Here is a 21,506-nt window from a genome sequence, read left to right as displayed (position 1 = left end):
TCCAGAAGGAGAGGGGTGGCAGAAAGAATATTTGAAAAATTAATGGCCCAAAATTTCCAATTTGAAGAAAATAATTAACTTACACATCCAAGAAGCTCAGTTTTTTCCTATAGGTAGGAAAAACTTAGAGATCCATACCAGACACAACTGAATCTGACTTAAAAGCAAAAGAGAAAGGACCTTGAAGGCAGTGAAGAAAAACTATTCATTCTGTTCAAGTGATCCTCAGTAAACCTACCCCTTCTTTTTTTTTTCAATTTTCTTATTGTTATGTTAATCACCATATATTACATCATTAGTTTTTGATGTAGTGTTCCATGATTCATTGTTTGTTCATAACACCCAGTGCTCCATGCAGAATGTGCCCTCTTTAATACCCATCACCAGGCTAACCCATCCCCTTACCCTCCTCCCCTCTAGAACCCTCAGTTTGTTTTTCAGAGTCCATCATCTCTCATGGTTCCTCTCCCCCTCTGACTTACTCCCCTTCATTCTTCCTCTCCTGTTATCTTCTTCTTTTTCTTTTTTCTTAAAATATGTTGCATTATTTGTTTCAGAAGTACAGATCTGTGATTCAACAGTCTTGCACAATTCACAGCGCTCACCATAGCACATACCCTCCCCAATGTCTATCACCCAGCCACCCCATCCCTCCCACCCCCAACCACTCCAGTAACACTCAGTTTGTTTCCTGAGATTAAGAATTCCTCATATCAGTGAGGTCATATGATACATGTCTTTCTCTGATTGACTTATTTCACTCAGCATAACACCCTCCAGTTCCATCCACGTCATTGCAAATGGCAAGATGTCATTCCTTTTGATGGCTGCATAATATTCCATTGTGTATATATACCACATCTTCTTTATCCATTCATCTGTCGATGGACATCTTTACCCCTTCTTTTTCTACACAGAAATCATGGAGGTCAAAAGATTGGGAGAATTATAATAAAGTGCTAAAAGAAAAAGACTCACAGGAGAATTCTGCATCCAACAAAACTATCATTCCAAAATGAAGGTGAAATTCAGACATGCCCAGATAAACAAAAACAGAAAATTCATCCTTAGCAGATCTGTCTGAAGAAATTCTAAAGGAAATCTTTCAGGTTTAAATGGAAACACCAAAGAGTAATTGAAATCTATCTGGAGAAATAGTATTTTTCTTCTATCTAAATTGAAAGGCAACTGTATAAAGCAATAATTATACATCTACATTGATGGATATAATAATGTAAAAAGATGCACTTACTATGACAATGATGGCACAAAGAGGGTGTAGAGAATGGAGCTATGTATGTGCATAGTTTCTGTATATATTTGAAATTAAGTTGGTGCTGATGTGAGCTAGATGATTATAAATTAAGATGTTAATTGTAATCCCCAGGGCAATGACTATCAAAATAACTTTAAAAAATTTAAAACAAAGTTCAAGGGAATTAAAGTAGTACAATAGAAAATATCAATTGAACATGAAAGAAGGCACTAGTGAAGGAATGGAGGAACAAAAAAGACATAATATCAATTTAAAAAATAAATAGCAAAGTGACACACACAAATCCTACCTTATTAGTAACTAAAATAAAAGTAAATGGTTTTCTTTTTCATTAAAAATAATAAAGTACTGGATGCCTGGGTGGCTCAGTTGGTTAAGCGACTGCCTTCAGCTCAGGTCATGATCCTGGAGTCCCAGGATTGAGTCCTGCATCAGGCTCCCTGCTTAGCAGGGAATCTGCTTCTCCCTCTGACCCTACCCCCTTTCATGTGCTCTCTCTCTCATTCTCTCTCTCAAATAAATAAATAAAATCTTGAAAAAAATAGTAAAGTACTTTATTTTTTTTTAAAAATTGAATTTAATTGTATTATGTTATGTTAGTCACCATACAATACATCATTAGTGTTTGATGTAGTGATCCACGATTCATTGTTTTCATATAACACGCAGTGTTCTATGCAGTCCATGCCCTCCTTAATACCCATCACCAAGCTAACCCATTCCCCCACTGCCCTCCCCTCTAAAACCCTCAGTTAATTTCTCAGAGTCCATGGTCTCTCATGGTTCATCTACCCCTCCGATTTCCCTCCCTTCATTTTTCCCTTCCTTCTCCTAAAGTCCTCCATGCTATTCCCTATGTTCCACAAATAAGTGAAACCATACGATAATTGACTTTCTCTGCTTGACTTACTTCACTTAACATAATCTCCTCCAGTCCCATCCATGTGGATGTAAAAGTTGGGTATTCCTCCTTTCGGATGGCTGAGTAATAGTCCATTGTAGATATGGACCACATCTTCTTTATCCATTCATCTGTTGAAGGGCATCTCGGCTCTTTCCACAGTTTGGCCATTGCGGACATTGCTGCTATGACCATTAGGGTGCCTATGGCCCTTCTTTCACTACATCTGTGTCTTTGGGGTAAATACCCAGGAGTGCAATTGCTGGGTCATAGGGTAGCTCTATTTTTAATTTTTTGAGGCACCTCCACACTGTTTTCCGAAGTGGCTGTACCAACTTGCATTCCCACCAACAGTGTAAGTGGGTTCCACTTTCTCCACAACCTCTCCAACATTTGTTGTTTCTTACCTTGTCCATTTTTGCCATTCTAACTGGCGTAAGGTGGTATCTCAATGTGGTTTTGATTTGAATTTCCCTGATGGCTAATGATGTTGAACATTTTTTTCATGTGTCTGTTAGCCATTTGTATGTTTTCTTTGGAGAAGTGTCTGTTCATGGCTTCTGCCCATTTTTTGACTTGATTATTTGTTTTTTGCGTGTTGAGTTTGAGAACTTCTTTATAGATCTTGGAAATCAGTGCTTTGTCTATAGTGTCATTTGCGAATATCTTCTCCCATTCTGTGGGTTGTCTCTTTGTTTTGTGGACAGTTTCCTTTGCTGTGCAGTTTTTACCTTGATGAAGTCCCAAAAGTTCATTTTTGTTTTTGTTTCACTAGCCTTTAGAGATGTATCTTGAAAGAAGTTGCTGTGGCCAATGTCAAAGAGGTTACTGCCTATGTTCTCCTCTAGGATTTTGATGGATTCCTGTCTCACATTGAGGTCATTCATCCATTTTGAGTTTATCTTTGTGTATGGTGTTAGAGAATGGTTGAGTTTAATTCTTCTGTATATAGCGGTCCAATTTTCCCAGCACCATTTATTGAAGAGACTGTCTTTTTTCCATTCAATATTTTTTCCTGCTTTGCTAAACATTATTTGACCATAGAGTTGAGGATCTGTATCTGGGCTCTCTATTGTGTTCCATTTGTCTATATGTCTGTTTTAGGGCCAGAACCATGTTGTCGTGGTGATCACTGCTTTGTAATATAGCTTGAAATCAGACAACGTGATGCCCCCAGCTTTTTCTTTTTTGACAATTCCTTGGCAATTTGGGATCTTCTCTAATTCCATAAAAATTTTAGGATTTTTTGTTCCAGAAATTTGAAAAATGTCATTGGAATTTTGATTCGGGATGGCGTTAAAGGTATAGATTGCTCTGGGTAGCATAGACATTTTAACAATATTTATTCTTCCGATTCATGAACGTGGAAGGTTTTCCCATCTTTTTGTGTCTTTTTCAATTTCTTTCATGAACATTCTGTAGTTCCTAGAGTATAGATCTTTTACCTCTTTGGTTAGGTTTATTCCGAGGTATCTTATGGTTTTTGATGCTATTGTAAATGGAATCGTTTCTCTAATTTCTCTTTCTACATTTGCGTTGTTAGTGTATAAGAAAGCAACTCATTTCTGTGCATTGATTTTGTATCCTGCCACATTACTGAATTGCTGTATGAGTTCTAGTAATTTGGGGGTAAAGTCTTTTGGGTTTTCTACATCAAGTGTCATGTCATCTGCAAAAAGGAAGAGTTTGACTTCTTTGCAAATTTGAATACGTTTTATTTCTTTTTGTTGTCTGATTGCTGTTGCCAGGACTTCTAGTACTATGTTGAACAATAATGGCGAGAGTGGGTATCCTTGACATGTTCCTGATCTTAAGGGAAAGGCTCTCAGCTTTTCCCCATTGAGGATGATATTCACTGTGGGTTTTTCATAGATGGATTTTATGAACTTGAGGAATGTTCCCCCTATCCCTATACTCTGAAGAGTTTTAATCAGGAAAGAATGCTCTATTTTTTCAAATGCTTTTTCTGCATCAATTGGGAGGACCATATGGTTCTTCTCTCTCCTCTTATTAATGTGTTCTATCACATTGATTGATTGCAAATGTTGACCCAACCTTGCATCCCAGGGATAAATCCCACTTAGTCGTAGTGGATGATCCTTTTAATGTATTGTTGGAGCCTATTAGTTAGGATTTTGTGAGAATTTTGGAATCCATATTCATTAGGGATATTGGTCTGAAATTCTCCTTTTTGATGGGGTCTTTGCCTGGTTTGGGGATTAAGGTAATGCAGACTCATAGGATGAGTCTGGAAGCTTTCCTTCTGTTTCTATTTTTTGAAACAGCTTCAGGAGAATAGGTAGTCTTTCTTCTCTGAATGTTTGGTAGAATTCCCCAGGGAATCCATCAGGCCCTGGACTCTTGTTTTTTGGGAAGTTTTTGATCACTGCTTCAATCTCGTTACTGGTTATTGGCCTATTCAAGTTGTCAATTTCTTCCTGTTTCACTCTTGGCAGTTTATAGGAATCCAGGAAGGCATCCATTTCATCCACATTGCTCAGCTTATTGGCATATAATTGTTGATAATAATTTCTAATAATTGTTTCTATTTCCTTGGTGTTTGTCATGATCTCTCCCCTTTCATTCATAATTTTATTAATTTGGGTCCTTTCTCTTTTCTTTTGGTTAAGTCTGGCCAGTGGTTTATCAATCCTATTAATTCTTTCAAAGAACCAGCTTCTAGTTTCATTGATCTGATCTACTGTGTTTCTGACTTCTAATTCATTGATCTCTGCTCTGATCTTAATGATTACTCTTCTAATGTGTGGCTTTGTTTGTTGCATTTTCTCTCGTTCTTTAAGGTGTAAAGTTAGTTGGTGAATTCAGGGTTTTCTGGGGGTTTTTTTGACTGAGGCTTGGATGGCTATATGTTTCACCCTTAGGACTGCCTTTGCTGTATCCCATAAGTTTTGGACCGATGTGTTTTCATTCTCATTGGTTTCCATGAATTGTTTAAGTTCTTTGATTTCCTGGTTGACCCAAACATTCTTGAGCAGAGTGGTCTTTAGCTTCCAAGTGTTTGAAGTTCTTCCAAATTTTTTCTTGTGATTGAGTTCCAGTTTTAAAGCATTGTGGGCTGAGAATATGCAGGGAATAATCTCAGTCTTTTGGTATTGGTTGTGACCTGATTTGTGACCCAGTATGTGGTCTATTCTGGAGAAAGTTCCATGTGCACTCGAGAAGAATGAGTATTTTGTTGTTTTAGGGTGGAATGTTCTATATATATCTATGAGGTCCATCTGGTCCAGTGTGTCATTCAGAGCTTTTCTTTCTTTGTTGATTTTCTGCTTAGATGATCTGTCTATTGCTGAGAGTGGATTATTGAGGTCTCCTACAATTAATGTATTGTTATCAATATGACTCTTTATTTTGGTTAACAGTTGGCCTATGTAGATGGCTGCTCACATGTTGGGGGTGTAGATATTTACAATTGTTAGATCTTCTTGTTGGATAGACCCTTTAAGAACGCTATAGTGTCCTTCTGTGTCTCTAACTATGCCAGCTTTCTTTTGAGGTCCACTGGCATGGAAGATGGATCTCCATCCCTTCACTTTCAGTCTGGATATATCTTTAGGTTCAAAATGAGTCTCTTGTATACAAAATATGGATGGGTTCTGTCTTTTTATCCTATCTGCATCCCTGTGCCGTTTTATGGGAGCATTTAGGCTGTTTACATTGAGAGTGATTATTGAAAGATATGAATTTATTGTCATCATGTTGCCTGTGAAGTCCTTGTTTCTATAGATTGTTTTTGTAAATTTCTGTTCTATATTACTTTTGGTGTCTTTCTCCTTTTACAGAACCCCCCTTAATATTTCCTGAAGGGTCAGCTTAGTGGTCACATATTCTTTCAGTTTCTGCCAGTCTTGGAAGCTCTGCATCTCTCCATCCATTCTAAATGACAGCCTTGCTGGATAAAGTATTCTTGGCTGCATGTTCTTCTCGTTTAGTACCCTGAATATGTCTTGCCAGCCCTTTCTGGCTTTCTGGGTCTCTGTGGATGGGTCTGACGTTATTCTGATGTTCCTCCCTCTGTACATAAGGAATATCTTCCCCCTAACTGCCCTTAAGATGGTTTCCTTGGTTCTAAGATTTGTGAGTTTTACTATTACATGCCAGGGCATTGGCCTGTTTTCCTTGATCTTGGGAGGGGTCCTCTCTGCCTCTAGGACATGAATGTTTGTTTCATTCCCCAGATTAGTGAAGTTTGCAGCTATGATTGGCTCAAATATATCTTCTAGGGGTGCCTGGGTGGATAAGTTGGTTAAGCGACTGCCTTCGGCTCAGGTCATGATCCCAGGGTCCTGGGATCGAGCCCCTCATTGGGCTCCCTGCTCAGCCAGAAGCCTGCTTCTCCCTCTCCCACTCCCCCTGCTTGTATTCCCTCTCACACTGTCTCTCTCTCTGTCAATTAAATAAATAAATAGAATCTTAGAAAAATATATATATCTTCTAGTCCTCTCTCTTTCTATCCCTTCAGGGATCCCAATAATTCTGACATTGGAACGTTTCATGGTGTCACTTATTTCTCTGATTCTGTTTTCATGGATTTTGAGTTGCTTCTCCCTGGTCTCCTCTTTTCCTTCTTTTCTGTCAATTGGTTTTGTAGATCACTAATTCAGTCTTCTGCCTTGCTCAACCTAGCTGTTAGATTATCTAGATTAGATTGGATCTCATTGATAGCATTTTTAAGTTCTGCCAGTTCATCTTTCATTTCTGCCCTAGAGACTCTACATTGCCATTAATCGACTTCTCCATTCTAGCTATTGTCTTCACAGCTGCTACCCTGAAGTCCATTTCTGACATCTTGGTTATATCTGTATCCATTTGTAAATCTGTGGCAGAAATTACAGTCTCTGAGTCTTTCCTATTTTGGGGGTTCCTCCTCCTAGTCATTCTGTTGAGGGGTGGTTGAGGGAATGTACGGAGTCCAAATTATTGACCACAATCCAAGCAAGATGCACCTGTTTTATGGGGACCTTAGGGTTGTTGGCCTCTTATTCTCCCAGCCTGTGTTCTGGGGGAGGGGCCTGCTGTGCTGTTACTCAGGCAACCCTGTTTCGGCAGAGTTGCTCTGCCCTCTGTGGCAGGGGATGGGCTCAGTGAAAACTGGTTTTTTGGGGCTTTTGTTCTCTGGCAGCTTCCCCTGGTGGCTTTCTGCATCTCTTCTGAGAGTCAGCAGAAGAGATTGTTTCCAACCCTCTGCCTCAGAGCAGAGAGATTGCAGTCTGTTCTTCAGTGAACTCTCCAGGCCACACTGTCTCTGTTTCTGTCTGTGTTTCTGTAAACTGCAGCATCCTGGGTTGTGCGCTTCTCAGCAGGGCTCCCAGTCCTTGTCTCCAGGTCAGGGCACAGGAGCATGTCTCTGCCTTTTGTACTTCTAAAACCACCAGCCGCCCCCAGTTTGCTCATGCGGCCCCACCGCTCCAGGTTTCAGTCCAGTGGGAGTGCCCTAAAGTCCTTTCCCTGTTGCTACTGGTCTGCGAGTCTGTGCCCTGTCCCCAGCTCGGGAGGCTATTGCTCACTGGTAGTGTAGGATTGCCATGGATTCCTCCCCCTTCAGTTTATCTTCGGATATGTGCCTGGGAATCAGGGCTCCCCACTTCATACCTTGAAACCCCGAACTGCCTGTGATACTCTGTTTTTAGAGATCCAGATCTATCTTCTTACATCTCAGGTTGATTTCGTGGGTGTTCAGAGTGATCTAGTAGATATCTAGCTCAATTCCGGGGACTGGTTGGAATCGGGTCCCTTACACCTCTTCCATCTTTTCGTCCCCCCCAAAGTAAATGGTTTAAACACCCCAATCAAAAGGCAAGAATCGACAGAACAGATTTTTAAAAATATAATTCAAATATATGCTGTCTACAAGAGACACAGTTTATATTCAAAAACACAAGTAGATTGTAAGTGAAAGCATGGAAATAAGATATGCCATGCAAGCAGTCACAAAAAAAGAGAGCTTGAGTGGTTATATTAATATTAGACAAAATAGATTTCCAGAAAAAAATAAAGGACATTTTATAATAATAAAAAGAGTCAATTCACTAAGAAGACATAACAATTATAATCATACATGGACCTATCAAGAGAGCCCTAGAATACATGAAGCAAAACCTGACAAAATTGAAGGGAGAAATAAGATAATTCAACAATAATATTGGAGCCTTTAGTTCCTTACTTTCAGTAATGGATAGAAAAACTGGATGGAAGATTAACAAGAAATAAAATATTTTAACTCTATAAAGCAAGTAGACATATTTATAGAACTTAACAATAGCAGACTACACATTCTTCTTCAGTGTATGCAGACAAATCTCCTCCATTCTCCAGGAAAAAATTCTATGTTCAGCCATTAAATAAGTTTCAATAAATTTGAAAGATATGAAATTATACAAAGTATCTTCTTCTAAATGAAATTGGAAGTCAATAATAGAAATTTAGGAAATTCACAAATGTGTAGAAATTAACAATATACTCCTAAATAATAAATGAGTCAAATAAGAAATAAAAGGAGATTAGAAAATACTGAGATGAAATAATAGAAACACAATATTTTAAATCCTTTGAGATTCTGCACCAGCAGTGGTTAGAGTGAAATGGATACTTGCAAATGTCTATTTCAAAAAAGAAGAAATACCTCAAATAGATAACTTTTCACCTTAAGATAGTAGAAAAAAAGCAAAATGACCACAGAGAAGTGAAAAGAATGAAACAATTAAGATTATGTTGGAAATAGATGAAAAATGGAATAGAAAAACAATGGAAAAAATAAAACCAAAATGTTGTTCTTTGAGAAGATCAACAAAATTAATAAACCCTTAGCTACACTAACCAAGAAAAAAGAAGATACACATTACTAAATTAAAACCTGGAAAACGGGACATTACTACTGACCTCACAGGGAAAAAAAAGATTATAAAGGAATACTATGAACAACTGTATTTCAATGAATTAAATAATGTAGACACAATAAATTAATTTTGGGGAAGACAAATGATCAAAACTGACTCAAGATTTACAACAATTAGGATGACTATTATCAAAAAACAAAACCAAACTCAAAAGATAGCGAGTATTGGCTAGGATGTGGAGAAATAGGAACTCTTGTACACTGCTGGTAATGTGTCACTACTATGGAAAACAGTATGGAAATTCCTCAAAAAATTAAAAATAGAACTATCATATGATCTGGCAATCCCACTCCTGGATATATCTCAAAAGAAATCAAAAAAGGGGTCTCAAAGTCATCTTCATCCTCATGTTTATTGCAGCATTATTCATAATAGCCAAAATTTGGAAACAATCCCAATGTGCATACATGGATGAATGGATAAAGAAAATATGGTGCATACATACACTGGTATAGTATTCAGTCTTAAAAAAGAAGGAAATTCTACCATTTGTGACAACATGAGTTATCCCAGAAGACATTATGCTAAGTGAAATAAGTCAGATGCAGAAGGATATTCCATGATTTCATTTATATGAGGTACATAAAATAGTCAAACTCACAGAAGTAGAGAATAGAATGGTTGCCAGTGGATGGGCAGAGCGGGGAAAATGGGGAGTTGTTCCTTGGGTAAAAAGTTACAGTTATACACACTAAATAAGTTCTAGAGATTTGCTGTACCACACAGAGACTATAGTTAACAATTCTGTGTGGTGCACTTAAAAACTTAAGAGGGTAGATCTCATGCTGTGTTCTTACCACACACACACACACACACACACACACACACAAACACACACACACACACACAAGGGACACAAGAAATGTTTTGGAGGTGATAGATGTGTTAAGAAACTTGTTTGTGGTGATGATATCACAGATATATAAACATGTCTAAACTCATCAAAATGTATAATTATATATGTGAAACTTTATTAAGTATGTCTCAGTAAAGTTTTTTTTTAAAGGAAGTAAATCTGGATAGACCTATCAAATACAGGGATTTAATTAGTAATTAAAAGCCTTCCTATCAAGAAAACTGTAGACCTGGATGGCTTCACTAGTGAATCCTACCTAACCTTTAAAGAATTAACACCATTCTTTCACAAACTCATCTAAAAAAATTGAAGAGAAGGGATTACTTCCAAACACATTTTATGAGGACAATATTATTTTGATACCAAAACCAGACAGATATCACAAATGATGAAAACCACAGATCAGTATATCTTATGAATATGTATGCCAAGATCATCAACAAAATAGTAACAACCTGAATCCCGTAATATATAAATTTGATTATACACCAATGACCAAGTAGGATTTATCCTAGGAATGTAAGAATAGTTCAGCATACAAAAATCATTTAGTGTAAAATTCCATGTTCAGAGAATAGGCAAAAAAAAAAAAAATCACATTCATCTCAGTAGATGCAGAAAACAAATTTGACAAAATCAAGCATTATTTCATGATGAAAACACCCAACAAACTAGGAATAAAAAGTATCTTCTTCAACCTGATGAAGGGAATCTATGAAAAATCCCCAGCTAACAACATAGTTAATGATTTAAAAAAAAAGAAAGAAAGAAAAGAAAAAAGAAAACTTCCACACTAAGCACAGGAAGAAGATATGATGATGTCCACTCTCACCATTTCTATTCAACATTGTACTAGAGTTTCTACTCAGAGCAGTTAGGCACCTGTCAATAATAAAAATAATAAAACACATCTTATTGAAAAAAATAAGCAAAACTATATCTTCAGATGATATGTTTTTATATATAAAAAAAATCAAAGGAATCTAAAAAAAAACCTAAACTATTACAACTAATTAGTTCAGCAAAGTCATAGAATACAAGATCAAAAGAAAGAAAGAAAGAAAGAAAAACAAAGAGAAAAGAACTCTACTAACTAGGTTAATGCTAGCCAAAATGTAAAATAAGTGATGTCACTACTGACCCCTGCCACTTTCCCATGTAACTCCTGTTTTACTCAATAGGAATAAATTTTGTGAATCACCTGCTCACAGTACAACACACAACTTGTTATTGCAGAGTGCAGACAAGGGGCCTACGTTTCTCAAGCTGACTACTTTGTTTTTTCCAACACAGCCCACTCCTCTGATTGACTAAATGCAATTTTGAATAGCACCTTGACCAAGTGGATGCCTGGAAAGGAACAGGTACTTTAGAGAAGAGAGTATTTGTCAAGTTGCTGAATAGACTATGAGCTCACAGAAGGAGCAATTCAATTTTTCTAGGTGCTCAGGTGATGATTAAGACAGACTGTGAAGCATCTCATTTCCAAATTTACTGATTTTCATAACATGCCTGAGATAAATATTTTTAAGTTAAACTTTTTTTATTTTGGAACAATTAGAGATTCATATGCAGTAGTAAGAAATAATAGAGGTCCCCTGTATCCTTTACCCATCTTCTCCAAATGATAACATTTTGTCAAACATTTAGAATATTGACAATGGTACAGTCAAGATACATAACATTTCCACCACCACAATAATGTTACATGTTGCCCTTTTATAGCTACATACATTTTTTTTCTCACCTCCATCCTCTATTTAACCTGTGACAACCACTAATGTGTCATCCATTTCCATAATTTTGTTAATTCAAGATTATTGTAGAAAAAAATCATATAGAATGCTACCTTTGGGATTGGCTTTTTCTACTTTGATCCAAGTTACTGAGTAGATGCTTCCCTTTTATTACTGAATAGTGCTTCATAATACATTGGGCAGAATAATAGCATACTTAGTATGCCTTAAACACCAGATCCTGTGAATATTTTATGTCAAATGGAAAAAGGACTTTGAAGGTGTGATTAAGAATCTTTTTTTTAAAGATTTTATTTGTTTATTTGTCAGAGAGAGAGAGAGCACAAGCAGGGGGAGTGGCAGGCAAAGAGAGAGGGAGCAAGGAGCCTGATGCAGGACTCTATCCCAGGACCTGGGATCATGACCTGAGTTGAAAGCAGATGCTTAACTGACTGAGCCACCCAGGCATCCCTTAAGTTAAGAATCTTGAGATGAGAAGGTTATCCTGGATTATCAAGGTTGACCCAGCATCATCACAGGGTTGTTATAAAGAAAAGAGTGACAGGAGAGTCAGAGAAGGAGATGTGAAGAAGAAAGAAGAGGTAAGTGATTTGATGTGAGAATGACTGAACCCACCGTTCCTGGCTTTGAAGTTGGAAGAACAAGACCAGTACTCAAGGAATACAGGAGGTCTCTAGAAGCTAGGAAAAGCAAGGAAACAGTTTTTCACCTGGAGTATCCAAAATAAACAGTCCTTCCAACACTTGGTTTTAGATTTGTGAAACCCACTTTGGATTTTGTTGAGTTCTAAAAGTTCTTTATATATTCTCCGTACTGGTTCTTTGTCAGTTATGTTGTTGTAAATATTTTGTCCCAGCTTATCTTTACATCCTCTTAACAAGATTTTTCACAGAACAAAGTTTAGTTTTGAAGAAGTCAACTTATCAATTTATCCTTTTATGGTCATGCTTTTGAAAACAGTACAAGACCTTTTCTTCACAGGCCTAAATCCTAAAGATTTTCTCCTATGGTTTTTCTTTAAGCTGGTGATGCATTTTGAATTATTATTATTTTTGTATAAAGAATGAGATTAATTTTTTAAAAATAGATGTCTAATTTTTACAACACCATATATTGAAAAGGGACTCTTCCCTCCATCGAATTCCTTTCAAACCTTTGTCAAATGTGTGTTGGGCATATTTGCAATTGGTGTGGGTCTCTTTCTGGGTTCTCTCTTCTATTCTATTTATGTGCCTGTTATTCCACAAATACCACACAGTCTAATTTACTGTAGTTATGAAATTAGTCTTGAAATCAGACACATTAATTCCTCCAAATTAATTCTACTTTTTCAAAACTGTTTTAGCTATTCTAGTTCCTTTGCATCTTAATATAAACTTTATAATAATCTCCATCTCAACAAAAATCTTGCCTATATTTTATTTTTAAATTTTAATTCCAATATAGTTAATAGACTGCTATATTAATTTCAGGTGCAAATGTAGTGATTCCACAATTCCACACATGACCCGGTGCCCATCACAATTTCACTCCTTAAACCCCATCACCTATTTCACCCATCCCCCTACCCACCTCCCCTCTGGTAACTATCAGTTTCCTCTGTATAGTTAACAGTCTGTTTCATGATTTGTCTCATTTTTATTCTTTGCTCATTTTTTGTTCTTAAATTCCACATATAAGTGAAATCACATGGTATTTGTCTTTTTATGACTCACTTTGCTTAGCATTATACTCTCTAGCTCCATGCTTGTCATTGCAAATGGCAAATTTTGTTCTTCTTTGTGGCTGAATAATATCCCATTATATTTATACACCATCTTCTTTATCCATTCATCTAGTGATGGACACTTGCCCTGCTTCCATAATTTGGCTATTGTAAATGATGTTATTATAAAAATAGGGGTGCATGTATCCCTTTGAATTAGTGTTTTTGTATTTTTTGGGTAAATATCCTGTAGTGCAATTACTGGATAGTAGGGTAGTTCTATTTTTAACGTTTTGAGGAACCTCCATAATGTTTTCCTCAGTGGCTGCACCAGTTTGCATTCCCACAAACATTGCAACAGTGTGTCTTCTTCTTCACATCCTCAACAACACTTGTAGTTTCCTGTGCTGATGATTTTAATCATTCTGACAGTTGTGAGGTGACATCTCATTGTGGTTTTGATTTGTATTTCCCTGATGAGGAGTAATATTGAGCATCTTTTCATATGTCTGTTGGCTATCTGATGACTTCTTTGGTGAAATGTCTGTTCATGTCTTCTGTCCATATTTTAATTGGATTATTTGTTTTTGGGATGTTGAGTTGTTTAAGTTCTTTATTTATTTTGGATACTAACCCTTTACCATGTATGTCATTTGAAAATAACTTCTCCCATTCCAAGTTGTCTTTCAGTTTTGTTGATTGTTTCTTTTGTTGTGCAAAAGATTTTTATTTTGATGTAGTTCCAATAGTTTATTTTTGCTTTTCTTTCCCTTACCACAGGAAATATATCTAGAAAAATGTTGCTATGGCTGATGTCAGAGACAATACTGCCTGTGCAGTCTTCTAAAATTTTTATGGTTTCAACTCTCAAATTCAGGTTTTTAATCCATTTTGTGTTTATTTTTGTGTATTGCGTATTTTGTGTTTCATTCTTTTGCATTTAGCTGTCCATTTTTCCCAACACCATTTATTGAAGAGACTTTTCAATTTCCCATTGGATATTCTTTCCTGCTTTTGTTGAAGATTAATTGATTATATAATTGTTGATTCTTTTCTGGATCTTCTTTTCTGTTCCTTTGATCTATGTGTCTATTTTTTGTGCCAGAACCAAACTGTTTTGATTACTATAGCTTTGTAATATAACTTGAAGTCTAGAATTGTAATACCTCAAGCTTTGTTTTCTTTTTCAAAATTGCTTTAGTTATTTGGGGGTCTTTTGGTTCCACATAAATTTTAGGATTTTTGGTCTAGTTTGGTGAAAAATTCTCTTGGTATTTTGATAGGGATTACATTAAATGTGTAGCTTTTTTGAGTAGTATAGACATTATAATAATATTTATTCTTCCAAACCATGAGTGTGGATGTCTTTCCATTTCTTTGTGTTGTCTTGAGTATCTTTCATCTGTTTTGTTATTTATTTATTTATTTATTATTTATTTATAAATAAATATTTTTTAAACAATTTTTTTCATTTTACTTGAAATAATATATAAGAATATAGTGTGCAAAATTTAGGGGCAACATCATGAAGAAGTGTAATGAACTGAAATCAATTTTACAGCTGTGATTCCTAACCAGAAACACCACTTGGTAAGTAACATGAAAAGCCATGATTGTAGTTCAGAGCAGAAGCAGTTGTCTTGCCAACGTGTGTGCTCTCACCTCAGACAGTTGGAGGAGAAGTAAAGTGCATGTGTTGTACTGCAGGAAGTGCAAAGTCTGCCCCCATCATACACATAGGATGACAAACAAGATATTTAAGATATGTGGCTGAGGAGATATAGAACACAAAGTTAAAAAATACAATGGTGTCAACTGTTAAAAGCACCCTGACAGGGCGCCTGGGTGGCTCAGTTGGTTAAGCGACTGCTTTCGGCTCAGGTCATGATCCTGGAGTCCCGGGATTGAGTCCCACATCGGGCTTCCTGCTCAGCAGGGAGTCTGCTTCTCCCTCTGACCCTCTTCCCTCTCGTGCTTTCTATCTCTCATTCTCTCTCTCTCAAATAAATAAATAAAAAAAAAAATCTTTAAAAAAAAAAAAAGCACCCTGACAGTGACTATATCCCAATGCTATTAACTAACTTGACCTGGGCCTGGGCGAGGCCTCCGCCGCAAGTCCTGCATGGGTGCTGCCGCCCGGTGCCAGTCTCGGCGTGCCCGGGGGACCCTGTGGCAGGTGGCGTGCGTGCACTGGGACGCCAACACCGGGCACATGTTCAGGAGCTCCCGGGTTTGGCACAGATGCTGGGCCATGTGGTGGTCGCTCAAGGAAAGGCCAGCTCCCGGCTTGGTTTCATTCCACTATGTGTACAATACAGATTAATAAGCAGTAAGGAGCCAATGTATAAACAGCAGTTACATATTTTTAAATTCCCCTTTTGTACAATTTAAAATAAAACATGTATACACTCTCCTCTCTTTCTACTGTACTTTAACACCACAGGATATCAATTTTCAAGCCTATATTACCTGATAGACATATATGAAGTTTGGAAGAAAAATAAGGCAATTTGGTTTACAATGTTGATAGTTTTAGCTTACTTAATGCTCTAATGGAAAAAACAAATCCTCACTCATATTATTAAATCATTTCAAGACTCAATGCTATCAGTATCTTATGGTCACACGAATTCAGGACAAATGGTAACACCTCGATCTTCTTAAGTCCCTCCATCAACAGTCAGTGTTTATGCAACTACAGACTTAAGAACATATGCATCCTGGCTTAATGTTGCTGTGAGCCTGAATTGGTTCTTTTCCTTTTCCAACAGTCAGGATTTAGGCGTTTTTGTTCTTCAGCCAAAGCCTTTGCTTCTAACGTATACATCCTTCTCTCTTCATTCTTCATTTTCTTCCACCTGTCGCCGAGGATCACGCTTATGGCTCTGTTGTCTTTCCCTGGGTACATCTGAGTATATTCAACTCTATATTTTTTGGCAAAAAGCATGAAGGCATTCATTGGTCTTTTGCACTTGTTAGGAGAAGTGGCGCTCACAGTCCCTGAGCTGTAGGTTTTGACAGCTTTAGCATACAAGGAATTGGAAGAGAGCTGTGATGATCCTGGTGAGCCAGTTTTTACTGAGTCCAGATCTTGCAAAGTCTTGACCTCCAGGCCCTCCACAAGACAAAGATGCACGACGCTGATGAACCATACTACTTCACACATAGACTGCAGAAGAATCCATAGGTGTGAAGTCATAGCTTTTAAATGTATCAAAAACACCTGAATCATCAAAATTAATGGCATTGGGGTGTCCAGGAGGTAGACATACATCACCAATATGAATCTCACAACATGGGATGCCATGCTGTACCACAGTCAAGCTTGGAAAAATGGACAGCTAAATGCAAAAGAATGAAACACAAAATACACAATACACAAAAATAAAAAATATTTATTCTTAACATTGAAAGGGTGGTCCAGCTTACACTCTATAGTAAGTAAACCATCTTCCTCTGTACCGGGATCAAAAGTCAACTTCAGTACAGACTCACCAAATGATACACTTTCTTCATGTGATAACAACTTTAGACCATCAGAACCATAGCCCTTTTGAGTGCCCACTTGGAGATCTTCTTCATTATCATAGCCTTCGGTTCTAGCAAAATCTTCAACATCCTGCCATTCCTTTTTGCTTCCCTTATGAAAGCACAGTCGTGTGCCTTTCAGGAAACAGTGCCAAACAGTTGAAGGCCAGGAATTGCCCCAGCCCAAATCATCATCATCGGAGAGGGAGGACATGCAGAAAATGCCAGATTCTGACTCACTATTTGCCCTTTCGTGTCTGACTGGTGTTTCCTCCTTCCAGTGATGATGAGGGAAGGCTGACTCACTCTTAGAAGAGGATACAGGTGGAGGGCGTGCATAGGAATGTAAACTTTTGCTAGTAGCTATGATGTGTACAGGAGATGATCTGTTGTAGAACGAGCACTGCATAAGTGGACTCTGTGGGCTGGTGGCAATATTTGCTAATTCTGTTAGCCAGTCCACCTCATTTTCACCATAAGTATTTTCTGATATGTCTGAGGTATTTTGGTTCCAAGATGGTCTTGGATACTCTTGATGTGAAACATCTGAACCTAGCTGGTGTATGGCAGATTGGGTAGGATCACTCTGAACAGCCTGAAGTTCAGGAAGGTCATTAAGCTCCATGTGCTCATCACAGGAGTTGTATCCAGGTGAGGATGGCAAGTTTTCATTACACTGCAGCAACTCCAGTGAGTCATTCATTCCTGAAGCTCGCTTGTCCATCACCAGCAGGAGTTTCTGTACTGCATTAGGCATCTGATTTGTCTTCACTTCCCACACCATGTTATGGTGCTCCGACAAACCCGTCGCCATTACCAAGTCTCTATAAATAAATATTTTTAAAATAGGCTTCATGCCCAGTGTGGAGCCCAATCCAGGGCTTGAACTTATGACCCTGAGATCAAGACCTGAGCTGAGATCAAGAATTGGATGCTTAACTGACTGAGCCACTCTGGTGCCCCTTTTCATCGGTTTTTTAGAGTTTTCAGAGTACAGGTTGTTCACTTCTTTGGTTAGGTTTATTCCTAGGTATCTTATTGTTTTAGGTGCAATTGTCAGTGGGATTGTTTTCTTAATTTCTGCTGCTTAATTATTAGAGTATAGAAATGCAAGAGATTTCCGTACATTGATTTTGTATCCTGTGACTTTACTGAATTTGTTTGTCAGTTCTAGCAAATTTTTTGGTGGAGTCTTCTGGGTTTTCTATATGTAGTCTCATGTCATCTGCAAATAGTGAAAGTGTTTCTTCTCTCTCGCCGATTTGGATGACTTTTATTTTTATTGTTGTTGTTGTCTGATTGCTGTGGCTGGGATTTCTAGTACTATGTTGAATAAAAGTTGTGAGAGTAGACATCCTTGTCTTGTTCTTTTGACATATGGCTTTCCCTCTAGCTTTGTTTTGACATCTATTTCCATGATAAATGTTTCTCTCAGGTTTCCCCCATTGAATATAATGTTCACTGTGAGTTTTTCATATATCACCTTTATTATGTTACGGTATGTCCCCTCTAAACCTACTTTGTTGAGGGTTTTTATCATGAATGGATGTTGTACTTTGTCAAATGCTTTTTCTGCATCTATTGAAATGATCATATGTATTTTATTGATCATATTATTTATATTACAAATGATCATATTATTTGTATTTCTGTGGTATTGGTTGTTATTTTTCCTCTTTCATTTGTGATTTTATTTAATTGGGTCTTTTTTCTTTTTGGTAAGTCTAGCTAGAGGTGTATTAATTTTATTAATTTTTTTTCACAGAGTTACCTCTTGGTTTCATTGATTTGTTCTACTGTTCTGTTTTTGGTTTGTTTTTGTTTTTGATTTTAGTTTCTATACCATTATTTCTGCTCTAATCTTTATTATTTCCTTCCTTCTGCTGGTTTGGGATTTTGTTTGTTGTTCTTTTTATAGGTCCCTTAGGTGTAAAGTTCAGTTGTTTATTTGAGATTTTTCTTGCTTCTGAAGTAGGACTGTATTACTATAAACTTCCCTCTTGGAACACTGTTGCTGCATCCCCAAGGTTTTGGACCATTGTGTTTTCTTTTTCATTTGTTTCCATGTTCTTTTTGATTCTTTCTTTGATTTTTGGTTGACCCATTCATTGTTTAGTAGCATGCCATTAACCTTCATGCATTTGCTGTCTTCCCAGATTTTTTTCTTGTGGTTGGCTTCTAGTTTCATAGTGCTGTGGCCAGGAAAAATGCATGGTATGACTTCGATCTTTCTGCATTTGTTGAGGGTTGTTTTGTGGCCTAACCTGTGATCTATTCTGGAGACTGCTCCATGTGCACTTGAAAAGAATGTGTATTCTGCTGTTTTAGGATGGAATGTATCTAAATATATTCTGAATATATCTGTTAAGTCCATCTGGTCCAGTGTGTCATTCAAAGTCACTGTTTCCTTGTTGATGTTCTCTTTAGATGATCTGCCTCTTGATGTAAGTGGGGTATTAAACTCTCCTACAATTATTGTATTACTACTGGTTAGTTCCTCTGTGTTTGTTATTAACTCTTTTCTGTATTTGGGTGCTCCCATGTTGGGTGCATAAATATTTACAATTGCTATATCTTCTTGTTGGGTTGTCCCTTTATTATTATGTAGTGTTCTTCTTTATCTCTTGCTACAGCCTTTGTTTTAAAGTCTGCTTTGTCTGGTGTAAGTACTTTTACTCTGGCTTTCTTTTGACATCTGGCTTTTACTCTGGCTTTCTTTTGATATCTATTTCCATGATAAATGTTTCTCCGTCCCCTCACTTTCAATCTGCAGGTGACTCTAGGTCTGAAATGAGTCTCTTATAGGCAGCATAAAGATGGGTCTTGTTTTTTTATCCACTCTGTCACTCTGTGTTTTTTGATTGGAGCATTTAATCCATTTACATTCAAAGTAATTATCAATAGATATGTATTTATTGTCACAAGTGTTTTGTGCTTATTTTTGTAGCTTTTTTCCTGATTCTTTCTTCTCTTTCTCTCTTTCATGGTTGGCTGGTTTTCTTTAGTGATATACTTGGATTCCTTTCTCTTTATTCTTTACATATCTATTAATGGATTTTTATTTGTGATTACCATTAGGTTTGTATATAACATCTGCATTTGGCAGTCTATGTTCAGTTGATGGTCACTTAAGTTTGAACCCATTCTTTACTCCTCCCCTAACCCCACACATTTTAGGTATATGGTGTCACATTTTACATCATTTTATTTTGTCAATCCCTTGACTGATTTTTTACATAAATACTTACTTTTACTGCTTTTGTGTTTCCTACATTTCATACTCTCACTTATGGTCCTTCCTTTCCATTTGAAGAGTCCCCTTTAATATTTTTTGTAGGGTTGGTTTAGTGTCATGAACTCCTTCAGTTTCTGTTTGTCTGGGAAAGTCTTTATCTCTCCTTCTATTCTGAATGATAGCCTTGCTGGATAGAGTATTCTTGGCTGCAGATTTTTCCCTTTCAGCCCTTGACTATATCACTCTCTTCTGGCTTGTAAAGTTTCTGCTGAAGAATCCATTGATAACCTTTTGAGGTTATCCTTGTATGTAACTGTCTTCTGTTTCTCTTGCTGATTTAAATTTTTTTTATCACTGTTTTTTTCCATTTTGAATACTATGTTTCCTGGTGTGGACCTCCTTTGGTTGATTTTGTTGGGGGATCTACATGCCTCTTGAATTTGGATATCTATTTTCTTCCCAGATTAGGGAAGTTTTCAACTATTACTTCTTCAAAAAAATGTTCTGTCCCCTTTTCTCTCTCTTTTCCTTCTGAGATCCCTATATGTGAATGTTATTATGCTTGATGGAGTCATTAAATTCCCTAATTCTCTCCTTGTTTTGCACAATTCTTTTTCTCTCATTTGCTCAGCTTGATTACTTTCCATTACTCTGTATTCTAGTTCTTTAATAGTTCCTTGGCTTCTGTCAGCCTGCTATTCATTCTATCAACTGTATTCTTAATATCATTTATTGTCACCTTTTTCTCTTTTCTAATGCATGCACTTAATTCTGTAAATTTCCACTCATCACTGCTTTAACTGCTTTCCATAAATTGTGATACAATGTATTTTTAGCTTTATTCAGATCTATGTATATTTTTATTTCACTTTAGACTTCCTGTTTGATCCTTGGATTACTTAGATGTACATTGTTTAGTTTCCAAGTGTTTGGAGGTTTTCCTATTATCTTTCTGTTAATGCTTTCTAGTTTGATTCTATTGTGGTTATAGACATACTCTGTATGATTCCAATTCTTTTACCTTTGGTGAGGTTTGCTTTATCACACAAGATATGGTCTGTCTAGCTATATATTCTGTGGGCACTTGAAAAGAACACATATTCTTCTTACGTTGGGTGGCTTACTCTATAAATGTTGATTAGACCCTGTTGGTTTATGATGTTTTGAGTTTGTGTGTATCTTTGCTGATTTTCTGCTAGTTGTTCTATCAGTTGTTGCCAGAGGGATGTTGAAGCCATCAACTGTAATAATAGATTTATTTAATTCTCCTTTCAGTTCCATCAGCTTTCACTTCATATATATTTTATAGCTCTGTTGTTTGGTGCATTCACATT

General features: G+C 36.9%; 2 protein-coding genes across 5 annotated transcripts in view; one reads left to right on the top strand and one right to left on the bottom strand.

Annotated features, from left to right (window-relative positions):
* GABRG3 (gamma-aminobutyric acid type A receptor subunit gamma3) overlaps window positions 1-21,506 on the top strand; it is an 803,787-nt gene that overhangs the window by 235,405 nt on the left and 546,876 nt on the right. The window lies entirely within an intron of this gene.
* On the bottom strand, window positions 15,988-17,755 carry LOC112808814 (HMG box-containing protein 1-like). The gene is given in 3 exon segments (XM_073887393.1): window positions 15,988-16,480; window positions 16,482-16,733; window positions 16,781-17,755. Coding segments are annotated over 3 exon segments (1,569 nt in total). The 5' UTR covers window positions 17,752-17,755; the 3' UTR covers window positions 15,988-16,134.

Source organism: Callorhinus ursinus, unplaced genomic scaffold (genome assembly GCF_003265705.2).
Source record: "Callorhinus ursinus isolate GAN/ISIS: 27379988/994484 unplaced genomic scaffold, GSC_fseal_2.0 scaffold78, whole genome shotgun sequence".
In the NCBI taxonomy this organism is placed as follows: domain Eukaryota; kingdom Metazoa; phylum Chordata; class Mammalia; order Carnivora; family Otariidae; genus Callorhinus; species Callorhinus ursinus.
Note: the sequence above shows the minus strand (reverse complement) of the source record. Positions and strands in the feature narration are given on the sequence as shown.